Source organism: Neopsephotus bourkii, unplaced genomic scaffold, assembly GCF_033783945.1.
Source record: "Neopsephotus bourkii isolate Nb327-2 ecotype Australia unplaced genomic scaffold, CSIRO-AGI_Nbou_v1 NB_1288, whole genome shotgun sequence".
NCBI classification, from domain to species: domain Eukaryota; kingdom Metazoa; phylum Chordata; class Aves; order Psittaciformes; family Psittacidae; genus Neopsephotus; species Neopsephotus bourkii.
Genome location: NW_026901772.1, coordinates 492,310 through 520,060, shown reverse-complemented (window position 1 = coordinate 520,060; position 27,751 = coordinate 492,310). Strand labels below are relative to the sequence as shown.

The 27,751-nt window shown below is 52.5% G+C and overlaps 2 protein-coding genes across 2 annotated transcripts; one reads left to right on the top strand and one right to left on the bottom strand.

Moving 5' to 3' along the window:
- Positions 1-1,226: 1,226 nt before the first annotated feature.
- LOC133218839 (acrosin-like) lies at positions 1,227-3,345 on the bottom strand. The gene is made up of 4 exons (XM_061365634.1): positions 3,266-3,345; positions 2,763-2,960; positions 1,883-2,225; positions 1,227-1,586 (listed from the first exon to the last, which is right to left on the bottom strand). The coding sequence occupies exons 1-4, from the start codon at positions 3,343-3,345 to the stop codon at positions 1,227-1,229; spliced, it is 981 nt and encodes a 326-aa protein (XP_061221618.1).
- Positions 3,346-17,763: 14,418 nt separating this feature from the next.
- LOC133218838 (acrosin-like) lies at positions 17,764-20,153 on the top strand. The gene is made up of 5 exons (XM_061365633.1): positions 17,764-17,843; positions 18,065-18,286; positions 18,811-19,076; positions 19,463-19,611; positions 19,797-20,153. The coding sequence occupies exons 1-5, from the start codon at positions 17,764-17,766 to the stop codon at positions 20,151-20,153; spliced, it is 1,074 nt and encodes a 357-aa protein (XP_061221617.1).
- Positions 20,154-27,751: the final 7,598 nt, after the last annotated feature.

Here is a 27,751-nt window from a genome sequence, read left to right as displayed (position 1 = left end):
ATAATTGGGCCCCCGTCAAAAGTTGGACCCTCCCCCCAAAACCTGCTGGAAATGGGTGCCCCCCATGACACCTCCCTCCTGTCGCACCTTCCCAATGGATGCTTCCAGCCGTGCCCCCCTCAAACCTGGAACCCTCCCCATTGGGGGATGTCTGTGGAACTAAGGGTTCCCCCCCAAATCACAATAGGGCTTGAAGCTTAAAGCCCCTCCCCTTATTGACCCCCCCATGACATTAATGCTCCCCCCACCAGGGTGATGGATGAGGCTATGTCCCCCCCATTGAGCAGGGGGGTGGAGGACACTGGAGCTGCCCTGTGGTGCCCCAATGAGACTGGGGTCTTAATGGATCTAAATGGGGCCTTACTGGATCGTAATGGGTTCCTAATGGGGTTCTAATGGGATATTAATGGGGCCCTAAAGCAATATTAATAGGGTTCTAATGGGATACTAATGAGGTCTTAACCAGGTCCTAATGGGATATGAATGAGATCTTAATGGGTTCCTAATGGGATCCTCTTGGGGTATTAATGGAGTCCTAATGGGATCTTCATGGGATCTTAATGGGATCTTCATGGGATCTGAATAGGATGAGGGGTGAATGGAGTCCCAATGGCAGTTACTGAGGTGAATGTGGAGCCAGTGATATGGAAAAGGGTAAGTGGAGTCCCCAGTCCCTGCTCCTGGCACTGGGGACCCCAGTGCTGGGATTTGGGAGAGGTCCAAAGGGTGCTGGGATGGGTGTCGGGACCTGGGATGGGTGCTTGGTGCTGGGATGGATACAGCCTTGGAGCTTGTGAGGTCCCAAGGGAATATCCCAACCCTGGAAAAGGGATGCTCCAGCTGGATGCAGGGATGAAGTGGGATGCGCCAGCTGGATGCAGGGATAAAGCAGAACCATGGAAGGTTGGGTTCTCCTTCATCATTTGGGTGTGGAAGGGAGCCTTCAGCATGGATTGCAGCCATAGGACAAGGGGTGATGGGTTCCAACAGGAACAGGGAAGTTCAGGTTGGAGACAATGACTGGACTTGATGCTCCTGAACGTCTTTCCCAACCTGGCTGATTCCCTGATTCCCAGCCCCTGCTTCCCACTGATCCCTGCCTTCCATCCCTCATTCCCATCCCTCCCCATGGACCAGAAGAAGAGGTGGGCATGCAAAGCATCCTCTCTATGGGAAAATAAAGCAACTTTATTGAAGCTTGAGGCAACTGCAAGCGATGCCGCTCCTCAAATCTTCTCCCCGCTTAGAGCCTGCAGCAGCTCCTTCACCCCAGTGATGAATTCCAGCAGCACCCGGACTGGGAGGGAGCAGAAGCCACTGATGCTGGAGCCCGTGGGCGCCGGCATCGTCTCCTGGACGGGGGTATGGGAGACGTGCTGGTGGCTCCACGTCGGGGGCGTCGTGGGTGCTCCCATGGAGCGGAACATTCCCAGCTGGTGGAGGATCCACTCATGGAAGTGCTGCGTCGAGGTGTAGATCCCCGGTCTCTTGGCCCTGGCGCAGCCGCGGCCCCAGCTCCTCAGCCCCACAACCCAGTAGAAGTTGGCGCCCTTCTCCCGGCACATGAGGGGACCGCCGCTGTCACCCTATGGAGGAGAAGGAGCCAGGATGAGAATGGGGATGGGTCGCCACGGCAATGCCAGAGGGGACCACCACTGTCAGCCTATGGGAATGGAAGGGTTCTCCTTCATCAGTTGGGTGTGGAGAGGGACCTTCAGCATGGATTGGAGCCATAGGAAGAGGGGTGATGGGTTCCAACTGAAGCAGGGATGCTCAGCTTGGAGAGAAGGAAGCGGTGGGACACTGGGATGGGTTGGATGGAGAAGGCTGGGATGCTCCATCCCCAGTCAGAGCAACCTCAATAGACCCGGATGAGCTTTACCCTCCCTTCCACCCCATTCCGTGAATCCATGACCCAGCATTCCAAGGCCAACGGGTCTGTCAGGCACTCACTTCTGGCCCCCCTCGCTCCCCATCCGCTGACGAAGCACTCGGACAGCTGGGATACCCTGAGCGTCGCATCGGGCAGGCAGGCGAGCTGCACGTGGTACCCGCACCGCACCGGCTGGTCCAGCTCCAGCAAGGCGATGTCGAAGCCGCTGGAGGCGCTGGTATAATATTCATGGACCACGACCTGCCGGATCCAGCGCTTCTGGGTCTCGGAATTGGCCTGAGCCAGGTCCGTGATTCCGAGCATCACGAACCAGTCCGTGGTGAAGCTGGGAGGGAGTGGAAGAGCAGGGATTAGAGCCGCAGGACAAGGGGTGATGGGTTCCGACTGGGAACTGCAGGGTGGAGATAGGGAAGGGATTCCCTGTGAGGGCACTGAGGTACTGGGATGGGATGGATGGAGAAGGTTTGGATGCTCCATCCCTGGCAGTGCTCAAGGCCAGCTTGGAGCAAGCTGCTCTATGGAAGGCATCCCGGCCCATGGCAAGCGGTTGCAAGTGGATGATCCCAAGCTCCTTTCCAATCCAACCCAATCCATGATCCATTTCCATCCCATGCCATTCCATCTCATCTCATCTAATTCCATGCCATTCCATTCCATTCTATGGGGAAGAGGATTGGGAAGGACCACATTCCTGCTGCTTCACAACGGGAAGCACTGGCCCAGCGCACCTCAGGCTCAAGGGCTGTCAAGCTGGAAGCAGCCTTCTCCTGAGCACTCTTCCCAGTGCATCCAGGATGGGGAAGGGGACGGGATGGGAGCTGCTCCTTGGCTATTCCCTATGGCTGGAATCCCTTCTGCCCCTTACTTTTGCCCAACGAAGCAGTGAGCGGCCGTGAGGACCCACTGGGGGGTGATGAGGGACCCGCCGCAGATGTGCAAAGGGCCGTTGGCAGTGGGGAACTGGATGCTGACCATCCATGGCCAGGCGCCCTGCTGTGCGTCCACGCCTCCGACAATGCGCGACATCCCATAGTCTTCAGCCATGGGACGGGTACCGCAGGTCCCTCTGGAAGCAGAAGCCCAACATTGGATGGTTAGGGATGAAGGGCGAGCATCGTCCCACCCCACAGGGTGCTGCAGGGACAAGGGACCCTATGGTGTGCCCCATAGGTGAGCATCATCCTGCACCATAGGGTGCTGCAGGGACAAGAGGCCCTATGGGGTGCCTCATAGCTACACTGTGCTACCACATGGGGCGATGGCAAGGAAGTGGGGCTCTCCCAATCCCACCACCCCATTGGTGTAACCAGGGTTGGGAGCAGCAGTATCTCCCTATGAAATACCAGGAGCCCCAAGCCTGGTGCCACTCACCCACAGCTGTCCCAGGAGCCATGCACCAGCCAGGGCAAGAACAGCAGGATGAGGACTCGGAGAAAAGCCCTTGCTGGCATCACGTCAACCAAATAGCTGCAAGCAAGGAGCTGCCACCAATGAGCTGCAACCAAGGAGCTGCAACCAAGGAGCTGCAATGAAGGAGCTACAATAAAGGAGCTGGAAACAAGGAGCTGCAACCAAGGAGCTGCCACCACGGAGCTGCAACGAAGGAGCTGCAAATAAGGAGCTGCAACCACAGAGCTGCAACCAAGGAGCTGCAAGCAAGGAGCTGCAACCAAGGAGCTGCAACCAAGGAGCTGCAACCAAGGAGCTGCAACCAAGGAGCTGCAACCACGGAGCTGCAACCAAGGAGCTGCAAGGGTGAACCACAGAGCTGCAACCAAGGAGCTGCAACCAAGGAGCTGCAACCAAGGACCTGCAACCAAGGAGCTGCCACCACGGAGCTGCAAACAAGGAGCTGCAACCAAGGAGCTGCAACGAAGGTGCTGCAAAGAAGGAGCTGCAACCAAGGAGCTGCAACCAAGGAGCTTCAACGAAGGAGCTGCAACCAAGGAGCTGCAACCAAGGAGCTGCAACGAAGGAGCTGCAACCACAGAGCTGCAACCAAGGAGCTGCAACCAAGGAGCTTCAACGAAGGAGCTGCCACCAGGGAGCTGCCACCAAGGAGCTGCAGCCACGGAGCTGCAACCAAGGAGCTGCAACCAAGGAGCTTCAACGAAGGAGCTGCCACCAGGGAGCTGCAACCAAGGAGCTGCAGCCACGGAGCTGCAACCAAGGAGCTGCAACCAAGGAGCTGCCATCAAGGAGCTGCAACCAAGGAGCTGCAATGAAGGAGCTGCAAACAAGGAGCTGCAACCAAGGAGCTGCCACCACGGAGCTGCAACCAAGTAGCTGCAACCAAGGAGCTTCAACGAAGGAGCTGCCACCAAGGAGCTGCAACCAAGGAGCTGCAACAAAGGAGCTGCAACCACAGAGCTGCAACCACAGAGCTGCAACCAAGGAGCTGCCACCAAGGAGCTGCAAACAAGGAGCTGCAACCACAGAGCTGCAACAGGAGCTGCAACCAGGAGCTGCACCAAGGAGCTGCACAAGGAGCTGAAGGGTGGGTGGGGTGGGAGGAGCTGTCACACGGAGCTCAACCATGACAAGGAGCTGCAAACAAGGAGCTGCAAACAAGGAGCTGCCACCAAGGAGCTGCAACGAAGGAGCTGCCACCACGGAGCTGCAAACAAGGAGCTGCAAACAAGGAGCTGCCACCAAGGAGCTGCAACCAAGGAGCTGCCACCACGGAGCTGCAAACAAGGACCTGCAATCAAGGAGCTGCAATGAAGGAGCTGCCACCACGGAGCTGCAAACAAGGAGCTGCAATGAAGGAGCTGCAACCAAGGAGCTGCAACCAAGGAGCTGCAACCAAGGAGCTGCAACCAAGGAGCTGCAACCAAGGAGCTGCAACCACGGAGCTGCAACCAAGGAGCTGCAACCAAGGAGCTGCAACCACGGAGCTGCAACCAAGGAGCTGCAACCAAGGAGCTGCAACCAAGGAGCTGCAACCACAGAGCTGCAACCAAGGAGCTGCAACCAAGGAGCTGCAACCAAGGAGCTGCAACCAAGGAGCTGCAACCAAGGAGCTGCAACCAAGGAGCTTCAAAGAAGGAGCTGCCACCAAGGAGCTGCAACGAAGGAGCTGCAACCACAGAGCTGCAACCACAGAGCTGCAACCACAGAGCTGCAACCAAGGAGCTGCCACCAAGGAGCTGTAAACAAGGAGCTGCAACCAAGGCGCTGCAACGAAGGAGCTGCAAGCACGGAGCTGCAAGCACAGAGCTGCAACCACAGAGCTGCAACGAATGAGCTGCAACGAAGGAGCTGCCACCAAGGAGCTGCAACCAAGGAGCTGCCACCAAGGAGCTGCAACCAAGGAGCTGCAACCAAGGAGCTGCAACCAAGGAGCTGCAATCAAGGAGCTGCCACCAAGGAGCTGCAATGAAGGAGCTGCCACCACGGAGCTGCAAACAAGGAGCTGCAACCAAGGAGCTGCAACCAAGGAGCTGCCACCACGGAGCTGCAACAAGGAGCTGGGGTGGGTGGGTGGGTGGGGTGAGGAGCTGCACCACAGAGCTGCAACCAAGAGCTGCAACCAAGGAGCTTCAACGAAGGAGCTGCCACCAAGGAGCTGCAACCAAGGAGCTGCCACCACGGAGCTGCAACCAAGTGGCTGCAACCAAGGAGCTTCAACGAAGGAGCTGCCACCAAGGAGCTGCAACCAAGGAGCTGCAACCAAGGAGCTGCAACCACAGAGCTGCAACCAAGGAGCTGCAACCAAGGAGCTGCCACCAAGGAGCTGCAAACAAGGAGCTGCCACCAAGGAGCTGCAACCAAGGAGCTGCAACCAAGGAGCTGCCACCAAGGAGCTGCAACAAAGGAGCTGCAAAGAAGGAGCTGCAACCAAGGATCTGCCACCAAGGAGCTGCAACCACAGAGCTGCAACCAAGGAGCTGCAACCAAGGAGCTGCAACCAAGGAGCTGCAACCAAGGAGCTGTCACCACGGAGCTGCAACCACGGAGCTGCAACCACGGATATGCAACCACAGAGCTGCAACCAAGGAGCTGCAAACAAGGAGCTGCAAACAAGGAGCTGCCACCAAGGAGCTGCAACGAAGGAGCTGCAACCAAGGAGCTGCCACCACGGAGCTGCAAACAAGGAGCTGCAAAGAAGGAGCTGCACCAAGGATGGGGAGGTGCAACCAAGGAGCTGCAAGCAAGGAGCTGCAACCACAGAGCTGCAACCAAGGAGCTGCAACCAAGGAGCTGCAATCACCACTGCGCCCAAAGCGCAACTGCCCCAGGGATACGGGTGCTGGATGCAGGTCCCTTGGTGCTGGGGCTGACGTCATAGAGAGGAAGGTTCCATGGGGGGTGTTTCATGGGGGGGGTTCCACGGGGATGTCCATGGGGGGCCCCATGGGGGGGCATGGGGAGATGGGGGGGGTCTGATGGGCTTGGGATGCTCTGAATCCCTATGGGATGCTCTGGAGTTTTGTGGGATGCTCTGGACAATAGAAAGGGCTTCTTCAAATACATAGTGGAGAAAACCAACACAAGAGGCAGTAGAGGCTCACTGCAGAACGAGGCAGGTGCCCTGGAGACAGAGGATATAAAGAAGGCAGAGGTGCTGAATGCCTTCTTTGCCTCTGTCTTTACTCCTGCAGTCTCTCCCCAGGGACCCCAGATTCCCACGGTCCCAGAAGGAGTCAGGACAAAGGAGGAGTTTGCTTTGGTAGATGAGGATTGGGTTAGGGATCAGTGAAGCAATCTGGACATCTATAAATCAATGGGTGCGCATGGAATGCACCCATGGAGCTGAGGGAGCTGGCGGAGGTCATTGCTTGGGCACTCTCCATCATCTTTGGTAAGTCGTGGCAAACAGGAGAGGTGCCTGAGGACTGGAGGATGGCAAATGTCACACCAGTCTATGAGAAGGGCAAGAAGGAGGAGCTGGGTAATTATAGACCGGTCAGCCTTAGCTCCATCCCTGGAAAGGTGATGGAACAACTTCTTCTTGACACCATCTCTAGACGTATCAAGGATGAGGGGCTCATTAAGAGCAGCCAACATGGTTTTACCAGGGGGAAGTCATGTTTGAGCAACCTTATAGCCTTCTATGAGGAAGTAACTAGGTGGATGGATGATGGTAGAGCGGTAGGTGTGGTTTCTCTTGATTTCAGTAAGGCATCTGATACTGCCTCCCACAGCATCCTCATAGATAAGCTAAGGAAGCATGGGCTTGATGATCAGGTAGTGAGGTGGATCAAGAGCTGGTTGAAGGGAAGAGGGCAGAGAGTTGTGGTCAATGGGCAGAATGTAGCTGGAGGTCTGTGACCAGTGGAGTCCGTCAGGGGTCGGTGCTGGGATCAGTGCTGTTTAATATTTTCCTCAGCGCCCTGGATGAGGGAACTGAGTGTACCCTCAGCAAGTTCGCTGATGACACTAAACTGGGAGGAGTGGCTGACACAGCAGAAGGCTGTGCTGCCATTCAGCGAGACCTGGACAGGCTGGAGAGTTGGGCGGGGAGAAACTTGATGAAATTCAACAGGGGCAAGTGTAGAGTCTTGCATCTGGGGAAGAACAACCCCATGTACCAGTACAGGTTGGGGGTTGACCTGCTGGGAAGGAGTGAAGGGGAAAGGGACCTGGGAGTCCTGGTGGGATGGGGATGAGGGCTGGAAGGCAGGGAACAGTGGGAAGCAGGGTCTGGGAATCAGGGAATCAACCAGGTTGGGTAAGACCTTCAGGAGCATCAAGTCCAATCATTGCCCCACCATTAAAACATGGCATGTAGAGGGAGGGGGTTCAGCTCCCATTAGACCAGGTTGCTCTAAGCCCTATCCATCCTTCTCCATCCAACCCATCCCAGGGTCCCAGCACCCTCACTTCCTTACATCTCCAACCTGAACTTCCCTGTTCCAGTTGGAACCCATCACCCCTTGTGCTATGGCTGCAATCCATGCTGAAGGCTCCTCTCCCCATCCAAATGATGAAGGAGAACCCAACCTTCCATAGTTCTGCTTCATCCCTGCATCCAGCTGGAGCATCCCACCTCATCCCTGCATCCAGCTGGAGTATCCCACTTCATCCCTGCCTGCAGCTGGAGCATCCCGCTTCCAGGCTTAGGATCTTCCCTTAGGACCTCATAAGCTCCTGTGAGGGTGGTGAGGCACTGGAATAGGTTGCCCAAGGAGGTTGTGAATGCTCCATCCCTGGCAGTGTTCAAGGCCAGGTTGGATGAGGCCTTGGGCGATATGGTTTAGAGCAAAGTGTCCCTGCCCATAGCAGGGGGGTTGGAACTTGATGATCTTTTAGGGTCTTTTCCATCCCTAACCATTCTATGATTCTATAAGCTCCAAGGCTGTATCCATCCCAGCACCAAGCACCCATCCCAGCACCAAGCACCCATCCCAGCTCCCAACACCCATCCCAGCACCCTTTGGATATCTCCTGAATCCCAAGCACTGGGGTCCCCAATGCCAGGAGCAGGGACTGGGGAATGGGCTTACCCTTTTCCAAATGATTCAGCCCACATTCACCCCAGTAACTGCCACTGGGACCCCATTCAACCCTTATTTCATTAAGATCCCATGAAGATCCTGTTAAGAACCCATGAAGACCCCATTAATATCCCATTAATAAGACACCCTTAGGAGCCCATTATGATCAATTAAGACCCCATTAAGATCCATTAAGACCCCATTAATCTCCCATGAGGATGCCACTAGGACCCCATTAATCTCCCATGAGGATGCCACTAGGACCCCATTAATATCCCTTTAGGACTCCATTAATATCACATTAGAACCCCATTAATACCCCATTAGGACGACATTAGGACCCCTTTAGGATCCCATTAAGATCCCATTAGGATTCCATGAAGACCCCATTAAAATCCCATTAGGTCAACATTAGGATCCCTGTAGGACCCTATTAGTATCCCATTAGAACCCCTTTATGACCCCATTAAGAGCCATTAGGATCCATTAAACTGGTCCCAGCATCTGGGGTGGGGGGTGTCCCATTGGGTCTCTTCCATTGGGTGCCATCCAAGCCCCCCCCAGACCCCCCCCTCCGCCACAATGAGGGTGCAAACCCAGCCCTAACCCTGCCCCCCCTCCCCCCCAATTCTCCTGTTTATGGTAAAATCACCTTTAGTGGCAGAGACAAAAATAAGCCCCGGGGGGGGGATGGACACACAGACGGCACAAGACCCCCCATAACAGTCGTCCCCCCCAATAGGGACACAGTGACCGGGAGGGGGGGTTGTGCTGTGCCCCCCCGAGGCACTCAGTGCGATGGGGGGAGGGCTCAGGAACAAACTTGCAGCCCCGTTTCCAAGCTGACAAGCAGGTATTCTTTATTGCGGCGCCGGGAGACACGGGGAGAGCTCCTCCTAACGGGTGTCCCCAGTGCCACCCAAGCCGTCCTTTCTAGTCCCTGGCCATACACACATATTCAGGAGGCTACGGGGGTTTACACAGTTTCCCAGTACTTCCCCCATGCGTACACAATTGTGGTGCTGGTCTCTGAGGGTCCTTTACTTCTCCCAACAATCTTCATCACTTCTGGCAGCCTCTGAAGCACGCGCAGTAGATGCTCATACCACTTTAATTGCTTCGTTAGCACCAGAGACGTAATAATCCTCCTGTCCTCCTACTTATCTGTTAGTTTACCTGCAGCCCATCCTGGACCCCTGCAGTTCCCAGATACTCCTTGTCCCTGTGTCCTGTTCTTCTAGACTGTTTTTCTTAAAACTATGCCAACGACAACGATTTACCTTGTGAGAACTCTCACTACGTTCTCTAGCTGTGCTCTGGTTTTTTCCTCTATGTATCATGCACCTCAATCATTTTCCATTGCTACTGTTACAAAGCCATCAAACTGAACATTACTGAAAACCAACTCTAAAGGTTTCTATATTCCATTTTGCGATTTTGTGCCCCTTTGTCTCAAATTCCCCCCTTTTTCTGTCCTGTTGCAAATCCTTCTGCAACATTTTATGTATTACCATTACCATCAAGTCTTTTTGAAATAATCTCATTTCTACTTGGTGCTTAATTTCATTCCTTTTCCAATCTTCATAATTTATCATAGATCCTTTACAACACCAGAGGGAACACTGAATCATACCACAAGTAATCAATATTAAAATAATTAACACCAATATTCCTGCAACCAGTTGCCTCAACCAGGAGAGACTGGGTAACCATGAAGTTAACTTTTTCCGTATTTCTTCAAATCCCCAGGAGGTGTCATCCGTGGCCTTTTCATGAAATATCTTAGTTTGTTTCCAAATTTCCTCCAGATCTGTTTCAATTCTGCCACTTTAGTCTGCATAGGAAGAACAACTTCCATTCATTATGGAAGAAATCCCTCTTTGTGATGCCAGTAACATGTCTAGAGCCATTTGGTTTTGTAATATCACCTTAGATAGGCTAGTTATCTCTTGTTGTTCTGCCTGGATTATATCATGTTTTTACTTGCCATTTCCTCTATGGTTGCTGAGATATTTACAATTGCCTTCTCTAATTCACTTACTGCCAAAGATGGACTGTGCCGTCTTACAAAACCATGAGATGCGGTGTGCCATTCAATAACAGGGTTAAACCCTCGCTTCATTTGTTTAGCAAAACTTCCAATCCAGGCCCCGGAAGGAAACCTGTCGATAGTCGTGAAATTGGGTATTACAGCACCTAAGGTGCATGCCCCCTTCCAGTTGGGGGGTAGAATCTTACAAGCATTTTCTCCACATAACCAATATCATCCTTTCCCTTTAGGAATGGGACACCACTGAACTACAATACCATCTATATTAATAGTATGATTGCAATTTGAATGGTGACCTACATCTGTGCCATTTAAACAAGCCTGATCTCCTACCCTGGTTCCTGGTGTAATACATCTTGGTGCACAGGTGTGCACAAACACCTGGTTTAGGATTAACTATTCCAAATGTTAACCTTTCCTTCGAATACAGACTGCTAGTGTTCACCCACAAATTTGTCCATGAGACAGTGTTAGGAATTGGAACTCCAACTAATGGGAGATCCAGGCTTCCTCCTGATTTAGGCAACTGTGCACACACCCAACAGTCACTGCCATTAAAAACATTAATAACATTCTGCACTAATTTCAGGTGTAAGTTCTGGTCCCAAGCTTGTGCGCCAGTTATCCTATGAGTCCAAATCTGACCCATGCAGTCTCATACGTAAGGGTCTTGAAGGTTTGATCTGCCATGTCTTCTCTGGCTCTGCTGCTTGCTTTGTTCTTGAATAATGCATCCAGGCAGGCTGTTCCTTTATCTTCACTGCTGTAAAGGTGGTCAGTAATACCTGGTACGGTCCGCTCCACTTCTCCTCTAGAGAGAAATTCTTAACACAAACCCAGTCTCCAGATCTGAAAGGGTGAATCGGATCATCCAAACCTCGTGCTCTTGTCCCTGCTATTCTCCTATTCATCTCGTCCAATGGTTTTCCCAGATTGATCAGAAACTATCGGAGATAGCCTTCTCCCTCTTCCTGAAGACTTTCTCCTTTAAGCTGGGACTGATATGGTCTTCCACACAAAATTTCAAATGGGCTAACCTCTTCTTTCGACCGAGGTTTAGTTCGAACCCTTAATAAAGCCAGTGGTAAACCTTGGTACCAATATAAGTTCATTTCCTGACACATTTTACTAGTCTGTTGTTTGATCAGATGAACCAGCTTTTCTACTTGCCCACTGGCCTGAGGCCTGTATGGAACATGGAGTTGCAATCAATTTCTAATTTTTGATAATTTCTTGTAACAATTTTGCACTAAAGCGAGAGCCTCGGTCGGAAGGAATTGCCTCTGGTACCCCCAAAAGGAGGTTATTATCTCCTTAAATAATGTTTTAACCACTTGTTTTGCATTAGTTATCCTACAAGGGAATGCTTCTGGCCAGCCTGAAAAAGTATCCATTAACACCCATAAATATCAGTAAACCTCTTTTCTTGGTAATTCAGAAAAACCTATTTGCCACTGCTGTCCTGGATAACTTCTTCTATCTGTTGTCCCAATTTGATTACTATTTTCAGTCTTAGGATTCTTCTTAAGACATAGCTGACATTATTTTGTCACTAATTGAACTGTGGTGTAGAGATTCTTTCCTACAATTTGTTTGTCTAAATATTTATACAAAGAGTTGCTACCCCAGTGAGTCTTATTATGTTCTTAGAATCAGAGAACAGTTAGGGTTGGAAAGGACCTAAAGATCATCAAGTTCCAACCCCCCTGCCATGGGCAGGGACACCTTGCACTAAACCATATCACCCAAGGCCTCATCAAACCTGGCCTTTAACACTGCCAGGGATGGAGCATTCACAACCTCCCTGGGCAACCCATTCCAGTGCCTCACCACCCTAACAGGAAAGAATTTCCTCCTTATATCCAATCTAAACATCCCCTGTTTAAGTTTGAACCCATTACCCCTTGTCCTATCACTACAGTCCCTAATGAAGAGTCCCTCCCCAGCATCCCTATAGGCCCCCTTCAGATACTGGAAGGCTGTTATGAGGTCTCCATGCAGCTTCTCTTCTCCAGGCTGAACAGCCCCAACTTTCTCTGCCTGTCTTCATACGAGAGGTGCTCCAGCCCCTGATCATCCTCGTGGCCTCCTCTGGACTTGTTCCAACAGCTCCATGTCCTTTTTATGTTAAGGACATCAGACCTGCACACAATACTCCAAGCGAGGTCTCACAAAAGCAGAATAAAGGGGCAGGATCACCTCCTCCGACCTGCTGGTCACGCTCCTTTGGATGCAGCCCAGGATACGGTTGCTTTCTGGGCTGCAAGCACACACTGAAGCCTGCTCATGTTCATTTTCTTATCAACCAGCACCCCCAAGTCCTTCTCCGCAGGGCTGCTCTGAATCTCTTCTCTGCCCAGCCTGTAGCTGTGCCTGGGATTGCTCCCACCCAGGTGTAGGACCTTACACTTGGCAGGGTTAAACTTCATGAGGTTGGCATCAGCCCACCTCACAAACGTGTCAAGGTCCCTCTGGATGGCATTCCTTCCCTCCAGCGGATCAACCCAACCACACAGCTTGGTGTCATCGGCAAACCTGCTGAGGGTGCACTCAATCCCACTGTCCATGTCAGAGAGGAAGAGGTTGAACAAGACCGGTCCCAACACGGATCCCTGAGGGACACCACTTGTTACTGGTCTCTGGGTGGACACTGAGCCATTGACCACAACTCTTCGTGTGCAGCCATCCAGCCAGTTTTTATCCACCAAACTTAGTTCTTCCTGAAAGTCAGTTCTTCCTGAACTAACTTCCAGAGCTGGTTATAGGGGATTACAATTTGCCAATCAGGAATCTGAACCCAACCCTCTTTATTTTCCTGTCCTTTTAGATCCTCAATCAATTTTCTATCCTTTTTTGAATACCTCGGTTTGGATTTCTCTATTGTTAGCTTGCCATCGAGGACTAAGGACATGATTTGAAATTGTTCAGCTGCTCGTTTGGCTTCAAAACTGGCCAATTTATTTCCAGTTGCCTGATCAGAGTCACCTTGTTGATGTCATTTACAGGACATAACAGCTACTTCTTCAGGTAGCTGAACAGCTTCTAGTAATTGTAGAAGTTCTGTCCTTGTTCTTTCCAGATAGCACCATGTGCATGGACCACACCAAATGCGTACTTAGAATCAGTCCAAATATTTACCCTTTTCTCTTTAGCCAATTTCAGGGTTTTCGTTAACACTATTATTTCTGCCTTCTGGGCAGAAGTGTTTGCAGGTAAAGGTTTAGCTCTTATTACCTGTGAAGTGGTGGTAATGGCATATTCTGCCTTTCGCTCACCATTATTCATGAAGCTGCTACTGTCGATAAACCAAGAATCAGCATCTTCCAGGGGTTTTTCTTTCAAGTCTGGTCGGCTCGAATATACAGCCTCTACGGCGGTCAAGCAGTTGTGTGTTAGTGGTTCTGCCAACTGTTCCTGCAAAAGGATGCTGGATTCACAGCATTAGTGACCACAACTTCTATATCATCCTGCTCCACAATGGTGGCCTGGTATTTTAAATAAAATGTGCAGGAGATAACCAGTGGGCTCCTTTCTGCCCCAGGACTGCTGATACCACATGGGACACTGGTACAGTAATTTTTGTCCCACGGTGAATTTGCGAGCCTCTTCAATATTCATGACCACTGTTCCCACAGCCCTTGGGCATCCGGGCCATCCTTTGCTCGTTTCATCCAGCTGCTTTGAAAAATATGCCACTGCCCTTCTGTAGGGTCCTAGTTTCTGAGCAAGGACCCCCAAAGCTGTTCCCTGGTTTTCATAGGAATACAGCTAAAATGGTTTAGTCACATCCGGAAGCCCCAGAGCTGGAGCTCTCATTAACTCTATCTTTAAATTTCTAAAAGCCTCCTCTGCTTTAGCAGTCCAGTTCAAAGAGGGAGGCTTTCCCTTCACCAGTTCATGGAGTGGTCTTACCAGAACACCATAATCATGGATCCAAAGTCTGCACCATCCTGTCATTCCCAGGAATGTCCGGAGCTCCTTGACGGTCGACAGTCGTGGACTCTGCCAAATGGCTTCTTTTCTAGCAGCTCCAAGTTCTCTCTGTCCTCCTGTTATTTCATATCCTAGGTAGGAAACTCAGGTTTGGATTAGTTGGGCCTTGTTTGGATACCTGATAACCATTCAGCCCCAGAAAATTTCATAGTTCCACTGTCCACTGTGTACATTCTTCCTTGGTTTCTGTAGCAGTTAACAGGTCATGCACATGTTGTAACAGAGTCCCCGTCTGAGCAGGTGGCTGCCATGATTCTAGTTCTCATGCTAGAAATTGCTGGACTGTTTTTAAACCCCTGTGGTAATACTGTCCGAGTTAATTGAGTTTCCCTTCCTGTGTCAGGATTTTCCCATTCAAAAGCAAATACTTTTGGCTTTCTTTGGCCAATGGGAAGCAAAAGCAAGCCTCCTTTAAATCCAGGACGCAAACCATTTCTGATTATTAATCAACTCAGTCAGTAAGTCATATGAATTAGCTACTACTGGACGAATAACCTCTGCAGTTTTGCTGATTGCCCTGAGATCGTGGATCAGTCTGCAACTTTTCCCATCGTATTTCTTTACTGTCCAGATACGAGTGTTACATTCCAATTCACATTCAATTAATAATCTGTATTTTAAAATTTCTCAATGATTTTTTGATTCCCTTTGATCTTCTAATTTTAAGGGGTACTGTTTTATTCTAATTGGGCAGGCCCCCCTTTTTCATTTCCACTTTAACAGGCAAAGCATTTTTTGCCTTACCTGGAACTTCAGATGCCCATACTCCCACATATACCTGATTAAGGATTTCTTCTATTTCAGGGAGGTCCTCCTTTTTGCTTTTCTGTTGAATTAAACGCAAAACTGCAATTAATTGATTGGTTTTAAGTCTGAATTCCATTTTGCCTTCTTTAAATGTTGCTTCTTGTCCTAATAAAGATTTTAGAGAATTTGGCATGCATAAAAATGTATGCATTCCTATCTGTTTTACCAATTTGTACTTTCAAGGTTTCAGAAAGAATGCCTCACTTTTTTTCTTTTTCTGCTTTTTCTTGGTGGCCACTAGCTCCCACGTCTGTAACAAATTCTTTTCTCTCTGATCTAACACCAAATAAGCTGCTCCTGTACCCACTAAAATTCCACTTCACTTCCTCTAGGCCCTAGTTTTAATTTAATCAGTGGATCTGCTAGGGTAGATTCCCCACGTCCCTGTCGGTCTAGTTCCAATTCAGTCACCGGAGCCACCCCATGGCACTGTCCCCCCCCAGGGCAGTCTCACTTCCAGCGTCCAAACTCCCCATAGCACACACACCGATCCGGTCCCACAGAAGAGGACCCCAAGATCCCTCCTCCCACGCTCAAACACTGGAGCTGCTCCAGCTCCCCTCCTTTCCCCCTTGCTTTTCCCTTTTTTTCCTCACAGCGGCTCCCCCTGCTCTGCAGGGCTGCAGGTGCCTGCCTGTGCAACAGCGCTTCTGGTTTAACCCCTTCTCAACTCTGAACGTGGCTGTGCCGCTGGTTGCCAGTGACAGCAATCTCTTCCTCCTTATCAATATCAGAGAGGACAGATGCAGACGCTGCTCCTCTAGGAGGTACCTGTGGTACATGACTTTCCAACCTCTCTTCCTGATTACTGTTTTTTAACTTTAGATATCTTTCCCCAATATCACAGGCTGAACAACATTTCTCCAGCTTAGCTTTCAGTTTTTCCCTGTCCTTTTCCAAAGCCAAAATTAAGGAATCTGGCGGAGCTATATTAATTCTGCATTCAGTCTGTCACTCTGTGTGGTTTCTTGAAGTGAAAAACATATCTGCATACATTACTTCATCCCATTTTCATTGCCCCCTCAAAACATCATTAATTGCAACAATGTATTATAATTCAGAGTTCCATTTTTAGGCCATTTATCCCAATCATCCAAAGTATACTAAGGCCAACATTGGTTACAATATTTTACCAATGTTTTCTTACTTACCAAGCCTTCAGGAGACCCTCCAAGTTCTTTCCAGTGTGCCAAAATGCACCCAAAAGGATTCTTTTTCAAGATCTCTTCACTCTGCTGATTTTCCACTATCAATCTCACATTCACACACACACACACAAACGGGATGCCCCAGACACACTCCACACAGTTACAACACTTGAGACAGAGACTTAAAATCAACCTTAATATAACAAACCACAAAATAAATTAAATACCAACAAGATCCAAAACCATTTCCACAAGACACCCCCTGCGTCTTGCAGGACCCAACCCACAGGAAGCCCCCTGCTTCCTTTGGCTGTATACCAAACGGACGCTGGCAGCCGGGTATACGCCTTTACCTACGACATTTCCTATCTCGGTTTACGGAAGGCTTCCAAACCATGCGTACGCTTACCAAACCAGCCCAATTCCCAATTGAGTCTTTGGGCAAGATGCCCCCTGCACCTTTCAGACTACACAAAAGAAAAGGTACCTTTTAGGAAGATGGTCCTTGTCTGCTCCCGCAGTGATCCGAAGGAGGCGAGGGGTCCCTCCAGGAAAAAGCCCCGAGGGCCCTAGGGAGCCCTGTCCTCAGCGGGTCCTGCAGCCGAGCAGAGAGGGTCCCACCTGAGTCGCCAAATTGATTCGGAGAAAACCCCAGGGACAAACTTTCTCTATGTATCATGCACCGCAATCATTTTCCATCGCTACTGTTACAAAGCCATCAAACTTAACACTACTGAAAACTAATTCTAAGGGTTTCTCTCTTCCATTTTGTGATTTTGTGCCCCTTTGTCTCAGGTGGCAGCAGGGACAGGCACCAGGCTGCTGGGACAGCTCCGCTCGGAGCTCCAACGTCTCACACCGGACCTCGCACACTGCGGGAGGGCAACGGCTCAGAGCGGGGGAAGCAGCTGAAGGGGGGGGTCCTGGAGCTGGGCAGGGCCTTGCGCACCCACCCCTGCCCTAACCCCAGAGCCACCGGTACAACCCCAGCGTTACCGGTACAACCCCAGAGCCACCGGTACAACCCCCAGCTGCCTCCCCAAACCCCGAGGGCACCGACCCCTCCCCTCCAGGGAGCCTCCCGCTTCAGAGCATCCCACAGGGATTCGCAGCATCCCACAAGCAGAGCACCCCACAGGGCTCCAGAGCACCCCACAGAGCTCCAGAGCATCCCATAGGGATTCAGAGCATCCCAAGCCCATCAGACCCCCCCCATCTCCCCATGCCCCCCCATGGGGCCCCCCATGGACATCCCCGTGGAACCCCCCCCATGAAACACCCCCCATGGAACCTTCCTCTCTATGACGTCAGCCCCAGCACCAAGGGACCTGCATCCGGCACCCGTATCCCTGGGGCAGTTGCGCTTTGGGCGCAGTGGTGATTGCAGCTCTGTGGTTGCAGCGCCTTGCTTGCAGTTTCTTTGTTGCAGTGATGGCAACAACGGCTTTTCTCCGAGTCCTCATCCTGCTGTTCTTGCCCTGGCTGGTGCATGGCTCCTGGGACAGCTGTGGGTGAGTGGCACCAGGCTTGGGGCTCCTGGTATTTCATAGGGAGATACTGCTGCTCCCAACCCTGGTTACACCAATGGGGTGGTGGGATTGGGAGAGCCCCACTTCCTTGCCATCGCCCCATGTGGTAGCACAGTGTAGCTATGAGGCACCCCATAGGGTCCCTTGTCCCTGCAGCACCCTGTGGGGTGGGACGATGCTCGCTCTTCATTCCTAACCATCAGGTGTTGGGCTTCTGCTTCCAGAGGGACCTGCGGTACCCGTCCCATGGCTGATTACTATGGGATGTCACGCATTGTCGGAGGCGTGGACGCACAGCAGGGCGCCTGGCCATGGATGGTCAGCATCCAGTTCCCCACGGCCACCGGCTTCTCGCACATCTGCGGGGGGTCCCTCATCACCCCCCAGTGGGTCCTCACGGCCGCTCACTGCTTCATCGGGCAAAAGTAAGGGGGAGAAGGGATTCCAGCCATAGGGAATAGCCAAGGAGCAGCTCCCATCCCGTCCCCTTCCCCATCCTGGATGCACTGGGAAGAGTGCTCAGGAGAAGGCTGCTTCCAGCTTGACAGCCCTTGAGCCTGAGGTGCGCTGGGCCAGTGCTTCCCGTTGTGAAGCAGCAGGAATGTGGTCCTTCCCAATCCTCTTCCCCATAGAATGGAATGGAATGGCATGGAATGAAATGGAATGTGATGTTACGGATCATGGATTGGGTTGGGTTGGAACGGAGCTTGGGACCATCCAGTTGCAACCTCTTGCCATGGGCCGGGATGCCTTCCATAGAGCAGCTTGCTCCAAGCTGGCCTTGAGCACTGCCAGGGATGGAGCATCCAAACCTTCTCCATCCATCCCATCCCAGTACCTCAGTGCCCTCACAGGGAATCCCTTCCCTATCTCCACCCTGCAGTTCCCAGTCGGAACCCAGCACCCCTTGTCCTGCGGCTCTAATCCCTGCTCTTCCACTCCCTCCCAGCTTCATCACGGATTGGTTCGTGATGGTCGGAATCACGGACCTGGCTCAGGCCAATTCCGAGACCCAGAAGCGCTGGATCCGGCAGGTCGTGGTCCATGAAAATTATACCAGCGCCTCCAGTGGCTTCGACATCGCCTTGCTGGAGCTGGACCAGCCGGTGCGGTGCGGGTACCACGTGCAGCTCGCCTGCCTGCCCGATGCGACGCTCAGGGTATCCCAGCTGTCCGAGTGCTTCGTCAGCGGATGGGGCGCGAGGGAGGCCAGAAGTGAGTGCCCGACGGCCCCGTTGGCCTTGGAATGCCGGGTCATGGATTCACGGAATGGGGTGGAAGGGAGGGGAAAGCTCATCCAGGTCTATTGAGGTTGCTCTGACTGGGGATGGAGCATCCCAGCCTTCTCCATCCAACCCATCCCAGTGTCCCACCGCTTCCTTCTCTCCAAGCTGAGCATCCCTGGTTCAGTTGGAACCCATCACCCCTTGTCCCATCGCTGAAGGTCCCTCCATGTCCTCCTTATGTTGAGGATGCAGAGCAGAGGGGATGCAGCCCAGGCTATAGAGGGTGTTGATGGCTCCCATGGAGCTTCTCACCCCCCAATACCCCCAAATCCATCCCTTGTCCCCCTAATCCTGACCCCTTTTGTGTCCCCACAGCGGGGGCATCGTCCCCATCAGCCCTGCAGGAGGCCAAGGTCCGCCTCATCGATGTCAACCTCTGCAACAGCAGCCAATGGTACCGCGGGGCCATCAAGAGACACAACCTCTGCGCTGGGTACCCGCAGGGTGGCATCGACACCTGCCAGGTAGGGATGTGCCATTGGGGCTGCCTTCTCCTCTCCCATCTGCAGGGCCTTGCTCTGCATCCTCCTTTATCCCTGCTTCGGAAGCGCATCCAGCTTCCATCACCATAGGCTGACAGTGGTGGTCCCCTCTGGCATTGCCGTGGGGACCCATCCCCATTCTCATCCTCGCTCCTTCTCCTCCATAGGGTGACAGCGGCGGTCCCCTCATGTGCCGGGACAAGGGCGCCAACTTCTACTGGGTTGTGGGGCTGACGAGCTGGGGCCGCGGCTGCGCCAGGGCCAAGAGACCGGGGATCTACACCTCGACGCAGGACTTCCATGAGTGGATCCTCTACCAGCTGGGAATGTTCCGCTCCATGGGAGCCTCCACGACGCCCCCGACGTGGAGGCACCAGCACGTCTCCCATACCCCTGTCCAGGAGAAGATGCCGGCACCCACCGCCTCCAGCATCAGTGGAGTCAGCTCCCGCCCAGTACGGGTGGTGCTGCAGATCTTCACTGGGGTGAAGCAGTTGCTGCAGGCTCTAAGGATGAAGATTTGAGGAGTGGCATCGCTTGAAGTTGCCTCGACCTTCAGTAAAGTTGCCTTCTTTTCCCATAGTGAGGATGCTTTGCATGCCCACCTCTTCTTCTGGTCCATGGGGAGGGATGGGGATGAGGGATGGAGGGCAGGGAACAGTGGGAAGCAGCGGCTGGGAATCAGGGAATCAGCCAGGTTGGGAAAGACCTTCAGGAGCATCAAGTCCAATCATTGTCCCACCATTAAAACATGGCATGAAGAGGGAGGGGGAGAGCTTCCATTAGACCAGGTTGTTCCAAGCCCCATCCATCCTTCTCCATCCAACCCATCCCAGGGTCCCAGCACCCTCACTTCCCACTTCCAGTCTTGGGACCTTACTTAGGACCTCATAAGCTCCCAAGGCTGTACCCATCCCAGCACTAAGCACCCATCCCAGCTCCCTACACCCATCCCAGCACCCTTTGGACCTCTCCGGAATCCCAGCACTGGGGTCCTCAGTGACAGGAGCAGGTACTGGGGTCAGGGCTTACCCTTGTCCATGTCACTGGGTCCCCATTAACCCCTCATCCCATTAAGATCCTATGAAGATCCCATTAGGGCCCCATTAATATCCCAAGAGGATCCCATTAGGGCGCCATTAATAGCCCAAGAGGATCTCCTTAGGACCCTATTAAGATCCCATTAAGACCCCATTAAGACCCCATTAGGACCCCATTAATATCCAATTAATATCCCATTAGTATCCTTTTAGGACCCCATTAATATCCCATTAGGAGCCCGTTAATTGCCAATTAGGATGCCATTAGGACCCCATTAAAATCCATTAAGACCTCATTCATATCCCTCAAGCCCCATTAAGATCCCTTGAGGATCCCATTAGGACCCCATTTATATCCATTAATATACCTTTAGGATCCAGCAGCCATTATGGGAGCTCTTAGGGGGGGGGCTAACAGGGGGATTGGCAGCTCCCATTGGGGGGTTCCATGGAGGGGTTCCCATGGTGTGATCCCAGCACCCATTGGTTGGGGTCCCATGGGAGAACCCGGGGGGGGGGGGGGGGTCCCAGTATCCATTGGAGGGGTTCCACGGGGGGGGTCCCATAGAAGGGTCCCATGGGGGGAGGTCCCAGCCCCATTGGGTGCTGTGGGGGGGCTCAGCTCGCTCGCTGACCCGGATGCCCATGTAACTCTCCAGGAAATCGTCCACCTTGGCCACTGTGCGCTCCTGGAAGGCTGAGGGCTGGGGGGGGCACAGAGGGGTTGGGGGGGTTCCCAGTATAGGGGTGTCTCCATGATGGGGGTGGACAGGGATATGGGGGTGTCTCCATGATGGGGTGGGTCAGGGATATGGGGGTGTCTCCATGATGGGGTGGGTCAGGGATATGGGGGGGTCTCCATGATGGGGGTGGTCAGGGATATGGGGGTGTCTCCATGATGGGGGGTCAGGGATATGGGGGTGTCTCCATGATGGGGGGGGTCAGGGATATGGGATGGGGGTGTCTCCATGATGGGGGTGGTCAGGGATATGGGGGGGTCTCCATGATGGGGGGGTCAGGGATATGGGGGGGTCTCCATGATGGGGGGGTCAGTTGTTTGATCACCATGTTCAAAAGAAGCCGCTCCCCGATCCGGCTCCCAGTGCTGCACCGGTGGCACGGCCGGGATGGAAACTGGAGCCGTGCAGTGAAGGAGAACAACCCCCAAACCCTTTCAATCTATGGGAGCACTGGGGCCGTCTGTAGAGACCCCACAGACAAAGCCTCAAGAGTGCCTGCAAGACGCAGGGCACACAGGAGGAGCCCTGCTCAGGGTGTTTAAAGTGCCCTGGGCATGAATCCGGGGCTGGGAGGAACGGGTGGGATGGATTGGGTGACACCAGAGCTGCTGGCTGGAACAGTGAGAGGGGCAGCGCAGCCCTGGCTCCATCAGCCCCATCACCTCCATCACCCCGTCAGCCCCATCAGCCCCATCAGTTCCATCAGCTCCGTCAGCCGCATCAGCCCCATCAGCTTCATCAACCCCATCAGTTCCATCCCCTCCATCAGCTCCATCAGCCCCATCAGTTCCATCAGTCCCATCAGCTCCATCAGCTCCATCAGCTTCATCAACCCCATCAGTTCCATCAGTCCCATCAGCTCCATCAGCTCCATGGGCTCCGTTGGCTCCATCAGCCCCATTGGCTCCATCACCTCCATCAGCTCCTGTGTTTCCAACCTGCCGGGCCCTTTACCTGCAGGGAATGGCCCAGCCAACTCCTGCAGTGCTAACACTGGGCCGCTTGCTTCTGCAGCTGCTGCACGCTCCTTGTGCCTCAGAACGCCTCTGCCCTAAGGAAACCCTTCAGCCTGCTGATAACCTGGGGGGATATTTGTGTCCTCCTGCCTGCAGGTCCATGGCGGCTGCCTGCAGCCTTTGTCAAGCCTTGCCATGGGCTGGGCAGGGGAGTGCAGGAACCGGATGCCTCAGCTGCAGGAGCTGCCCGTGAATGCCCCGAGCACAATGAGGCAGATGCAAAGCATCACTTGGGGGCAGCTGAACAGTCACAGCTTGAATGTGTGTGCTTGTAACGCAGCTGTGATCAGGGGCTGGGATCTGTGTGTAAAGCACCTGTATTTACTGGGCAGGTGCTGGTAAGAAACTGCACCTGGCATTGCACGGATTTGTCCCTTGTACAAGAGATGCTGGAGCGTGCACATCTGCAGCAGCTGCTAGGAAACGCTAAGGCAAAAGGCAGGAAGATGCCAATGGGATGGCAGTGTTCTAAAGCAGGCGTTGACAGCAGATCCCTGGAGCAGCCCAGGGCAGGTCAGGGTTAAGCCCCGAGAAGGCCCAGTGAAAGTGTGTTGTGTTTGGGCTGGTTTCAATGGCTGGATGGAGGATGGAGCTCCTGTAGAGCGCCAGGGCCGGGTTCTAAGGCTCTGAGCAGGGGAGAGCTCCTGTTAAAGTGCGTAATCCTGCCCCTCCTGCATGGGAAGGCCCGTTCCCTTCAATAACCTGGGCCGAGGCTGTGCTTGTGTTCCCACAGGTAAAGGACCTGGCTGGGTCCCTGCAGGATGGGCTCCTCCGGCCTTGTCTTCTGCCTCTTCCTCACAACAGGACTGCCCCTACCGTGGCTTCCGCCCAGCCACAGGAGAGCATCTGCAGGCAATGGACAGGACAAGACACCCTGTGCCTGCCGGGTGCCACAGCCAGGAGTGCTTTCAGGCTGCTGTGGGACGGCTGCATGGGGGCTGCCATTCCCTCAGCAGCCCCAGCAATGGCAGCCTCGCACCCTGTGCACACGGGGGATGCTGGGGGTACAACAACCGGGAGCTGTTTACAGCCACAAGACATTGATCTGGGAGCACTGTAAAATGGAGCTGGAGCTGCATTTTCACTCACACGTGCACATCCGTGTGTGCCCATGCTCCCAGGGAAGCACACACATGCACTTCCATCCCTCCACACCCGTGTGCAGCACACATGTGCCTACCCCTGCCCGTGTGTGCCCTGGGCACATACACACCCGTGCTGCGGTCCCTGACCGTGGGTGCACCCCTAGAGCTGCACACGCTCATCCACCCTTGCACGTGTGCCCCAGGCACAGCCACAGCCACCCTGCTCTGCACACGCAGGCACCCATGGCCGGTGCACCCATGGCCACGCTCCCCGGGTCACAGCCCCCGGACAAGCCCCAGCACGAGCATGGATAAAGTGGGGTTTGGGGGCACAGGGCTGTAAGGGACATGGGGCACACACGGATGCTACCACAAGAGGCAGCCAGGATGAAGCTGGGGGTCAGGGGGTCACTGCAGGGATGCTGAGGACAGGATGGGGACAGGTCGCACAGGCTGGCAGCAAGGTGGCATCTGATGGCTGGGAAAGGCTCCCTGGGGGCCGCAGCACTGGGACAGCAGCCAGGCCCTGCTGGACCACAGCCACCAGCACTGGGGCACCGACAGCATCCGGACAGGGGCGGTTGTAGCAACAGTCATGGGTGCAGAGCAGATTCTCCTGGAAGGCATGGTAAGGGACATGGAAAACAACAAGGTGCTTGGTGACAGCCAGCATGGCTTCGCTAAGGGAAATCCTGCCTGACCAATGTGGTGGCCTTCAAGGATGGGGCTACAGAACTGATGGACAGGGGTAGAGCAGTTGATGGCATCTCCTTGGACTTGTGCAAAGCGTTTGACACTGTCCCATACGACATCCTTGTCTCTACATTGGAGAGACATCCATTTGCTAGGTGGAGCACTCGGTGGATAAAGAATTGGCTGGATGGCTGCACACAAAGAGTTGTGGTCAATGGCTCAATGCCCAGCTGAAGACCAGTATCGAGCACCCTTTTCATTGTTTTTTATACCCTTCCTTTCATTAAAGCCAAAACAAGTGTGCTCAGGTCACACAGTCCTTTTTGTACTCCTACTGATCCCCTTACCAGTTCAAACACTGACTGCTAATTCCTGTAGGAGACCATAGGTCAAGGTAAGAAGCAGTGAAGTCCATGTGGCATTTCTGTTGCTTGTGTCCTGGAACTGCCTCCCCTGATTGGAACCAGTTGGGTTTTTAAGTGCCCTCCTTCAACCTTTCAAATCACAAGCTATGGGGATGCCTGTGGTTCCTTTCCTGTGTGTTTGGAGGCACAGACAATAGGGACATTCTTTGCTTCCGAGGTTTCTGCTGATTAGAGCTTGAGCTTACAACATGGTGCGATCCTGCGCCGCTTACAGCCAAGAGGTCCAGAGCACACTTCTGATGGAACGCACATGACACCAAACCATTGAGGGCCTTGCCTTCAGCTTGAGTGGAATGAGCTTTTGGTTAAGTTCTTGTGTTTCGTGTTCTGGTTCTGCAACAACCAGCGTGGCCCCAAGAAAGAGGAGGTCTCCTTTGTGGGAGAGGGAAGAATGAAGGCAGAAGAAACCCAGTTACTCAGATCTCCAGTGCTGACAAAGACACGGAGTGGAATCCATGCAAAGCAGCTAGAACATACTGCTGTTATTTGGAAGTGAAGATAGGAAGCAGCCCGAAGGCTTCACTGCACTGCCCAGCAAGAAGCTTGAAAGATTCATATAACAGGAAAAAATTGGATTTATTGGTACAAATTTGCTGTATGAATTCTTTCAAGCTAAGCTCAGATTTGTACATGAGCCCTCCAAATTCTTGTCCGATGACCACACTTCCTAGCTCCTCAATTTCACAGAACTTTGAAACCTATGACTTAATAAATTGCGATTCTTTTCACTGCGTGTGATGAGAGGGTGTCATTTTGCAGGTCTTAAGGCACTTAATATCCCCTATGCTGTGTGCTAACACTGTGCTGGTTATTGCCTGTCACTGGAAAGCTCATCTGGAAGGATGGCTGTGCTCACTGGGCTCCAAGTCAGTCCTTACAAACTATCGACTAACTGGATTAGAAGGTACTCATGAGCTACACAAGCTAATATGGCCAATAACCTCCCAAGGGAAGAGCACCTAGCACGTCTGTGATTATTCCTGAACAAAGCTACTTACTAAGCGGACTGCATCCACAGAAAGGCACATTCCTCCTTTTCATCCAGCAAAGATGAATAACTTCTGAGTCAGGCTTACGCCTGGATTCTGGGAATGAGGAAACAAAGATCTTGTGGTTACTCGTTTGCACAAACTGATTCTTGTCAGAGCAGTGGTTTTTAGCATGGGGTGAAATGAAAGCAGCTGCCAACTGCCATTTGCTTCTAAAGGGCAGCATCCACTGCTCACATCCTTGCGTGGCTGCAGCTCCGAGGAGCCCTGGCCATGGATACACCACAGCCACTGAGTCTATTCTTTGTCCTGACTGTTTGACACTGTCAGAGCTGAGTGGTAAAGGGCAGGCTCCTTGCCTGCTTACTACAGCTTGTAGACAACACCACCAGTGTGCCTTCAGCAGAGCTGAGCGTGGCACAGCGGCTTCTGCGCTGTCATGGGGCTCCCAGATGTAACTGAGCACTTCCCATGCACTGTGGATCCTGGGAGCATCTCAGTGCAAGGCTAAAAGTACTCAGTGCAGATGATGAGCAAGTTCTAAGCAGCTGAGGTCTGCTCTCACCTATCAGTGCAGGCAGAATCGAGGGAATTAACCTCTTAGGGCAAGATTCTGCTCACCAACGTTGGGTACCATGTAAGTGCTGAAACTCGTCATCTGCCACAGGGTTCTTGTTGTGTTCTGAACAGGGCCCTTTGGGTCACTGTTATCTCAACCAATTTAGACCTATTAGTGCCCAAGAAGTGCACCAGAGCTGCCAGCAATGGGGGCCTAAGGTTGTGCCAGCACCCCAGATTGACTTACAAGATGAAGCCCACCCTGGAGCTGAGGTGTGCTGAGGACATGCTATAAAGTGCTCTGGAAATAAACCCAACATTCCTCTTTGGAACCCTCACCACTAATCCAGGGACTGGCAAGGAGCATCCCTGACAGTGACTTGAGTGTCCTTATTGCCTGCCTCCAAGGTGCGGCCTTCCCTATCTGATCCCTAAATAGTCAGTAGAGAAATTAAAGGGGATTAAAATAACGAGGTTATTTCACATCCTTCTCCAGATGAACCCAACCTGGACCAGACCTCACGGACTCTGCTAATGACTCCCTTAAAAAGGGTTGTTCTCAATTCAAGTTTAGAAAAGCAGGTAGAAGCTGGAGACTTCATCTTAGTGAGAAAGGGCCTTTGGTTACAATAAACTACTATTTTCTCCAAAGGCTGCATTTCTTGTAGGTAATATATATATATATATACAGCATATTCTGTGCTTCGCTATTTAAAATCATCAGTTTAAGTTTTATCAGGCTTCTTTTAGAGAAACCCCACTCCTGAAGCCAGGTCAGCTGAGAGCTGACCCTGAGAGCGTTTCAGCTCCTGAAGGAGGGTGCCTGGAGCATCCCTTCCCCTGCTTCAGTGTGGAGTCGCTCAGCATCGTTTCCACTCCTGTTTGCAGTTCAGTGGAGCAGCCCCGGCTGCCCCCATGAGCTCCTCTTGGGTGATGCTGTCAACTCTCTGCCTCAGAAGAGCTCTTGTGCCATGGCTGTGGTGCAGCTCAGCCCTGCGGTGCCTGGAATGCTGGTGCTATGGTGGATGTGCCTGTTCACCGTTCCCATACAAGCTAAGGGATCACAGACTCGTTTGAGGTGGAAGGGACCTTAAGGCTCATCCAGTTCCGACCATTCCCCCTTGACTGTCCCTACAAGCCCTTGTCAGGGATCAACACAACACCCCCCTCACCTGAGCAGCCTTTGAGCCTCCTCTGCTAGAGACAGGTAGGTTGAATCCCAGCTTTGTATTTGCTCCTTGTGAGAGACACAGGGAAAGACAAGGTTCGGTTTTCTCAAGTGAAAATGGGAAAGAAAAAAAGGAGGAAAACAGGTGGGGAAGGAAATTTTATTTCCAAGCTTCTAAAAGGATCTTACAAACCACAGAGAGTTAAAAAAAATGCAAAACTATATATATATATTATATATATATAATTGACAGGGTCCTTTTAAGCAATTCTTCACATTATTCTAATGGTGATAGGAAATACCACTTAACCATATATGTGTTTTTCCCAGAATCCTGCTCACTGCCGACAGCTGATGAACCTCTTCCCATACATCTCCCCTGGACTGTAGAGATTCCTTCTCTTGGAA

Coding starts and splice junctions, on each gene's coding strand:
- LOC133218838 (XM_061365633.1), top strand. CDS start 17,764: ATGGCAACAACGGCTTTTCTCCGAGTCCTCATCCTGCTGTTCTTGCCC. Junction 19,077..19,462: donor GGGCGCGAGGGAGGCCAGAA/GTGAGTGCCCGA, acceptor GTGTCCCCACAG/CGGGGGCATCGTCCCCATCA. Junction 19,612..19,796: donor GTGGCATCGACACCTGCCAG/GTAGGGATGTGC, acceptor TCTCCTCCATAG/GGTGACAGCGGCGGTCCCCT.
- LOC133218839 (XM_061365634.1), bottom strand. CDS start 3,345: ATGCCAGCAAGGGCTTTTCTCCGAGTCCTCATCCTGCTGTTCTTGCCC. Junction 2,961..3,265: donor GGCTCCTGGGACAGCTGTGG/GTGAGTGGCACC, acceptor TTCTGCTTCCAG/AGGGACCTGCGGTACCCGTC. Junction 1,587..1,882: donor GGAATGGGGTGGAAGGGAGG/GTAAAGCTCATC, acceptor TCTCCTCCATAG/GGTGACAGCGGCGGTCCCCT.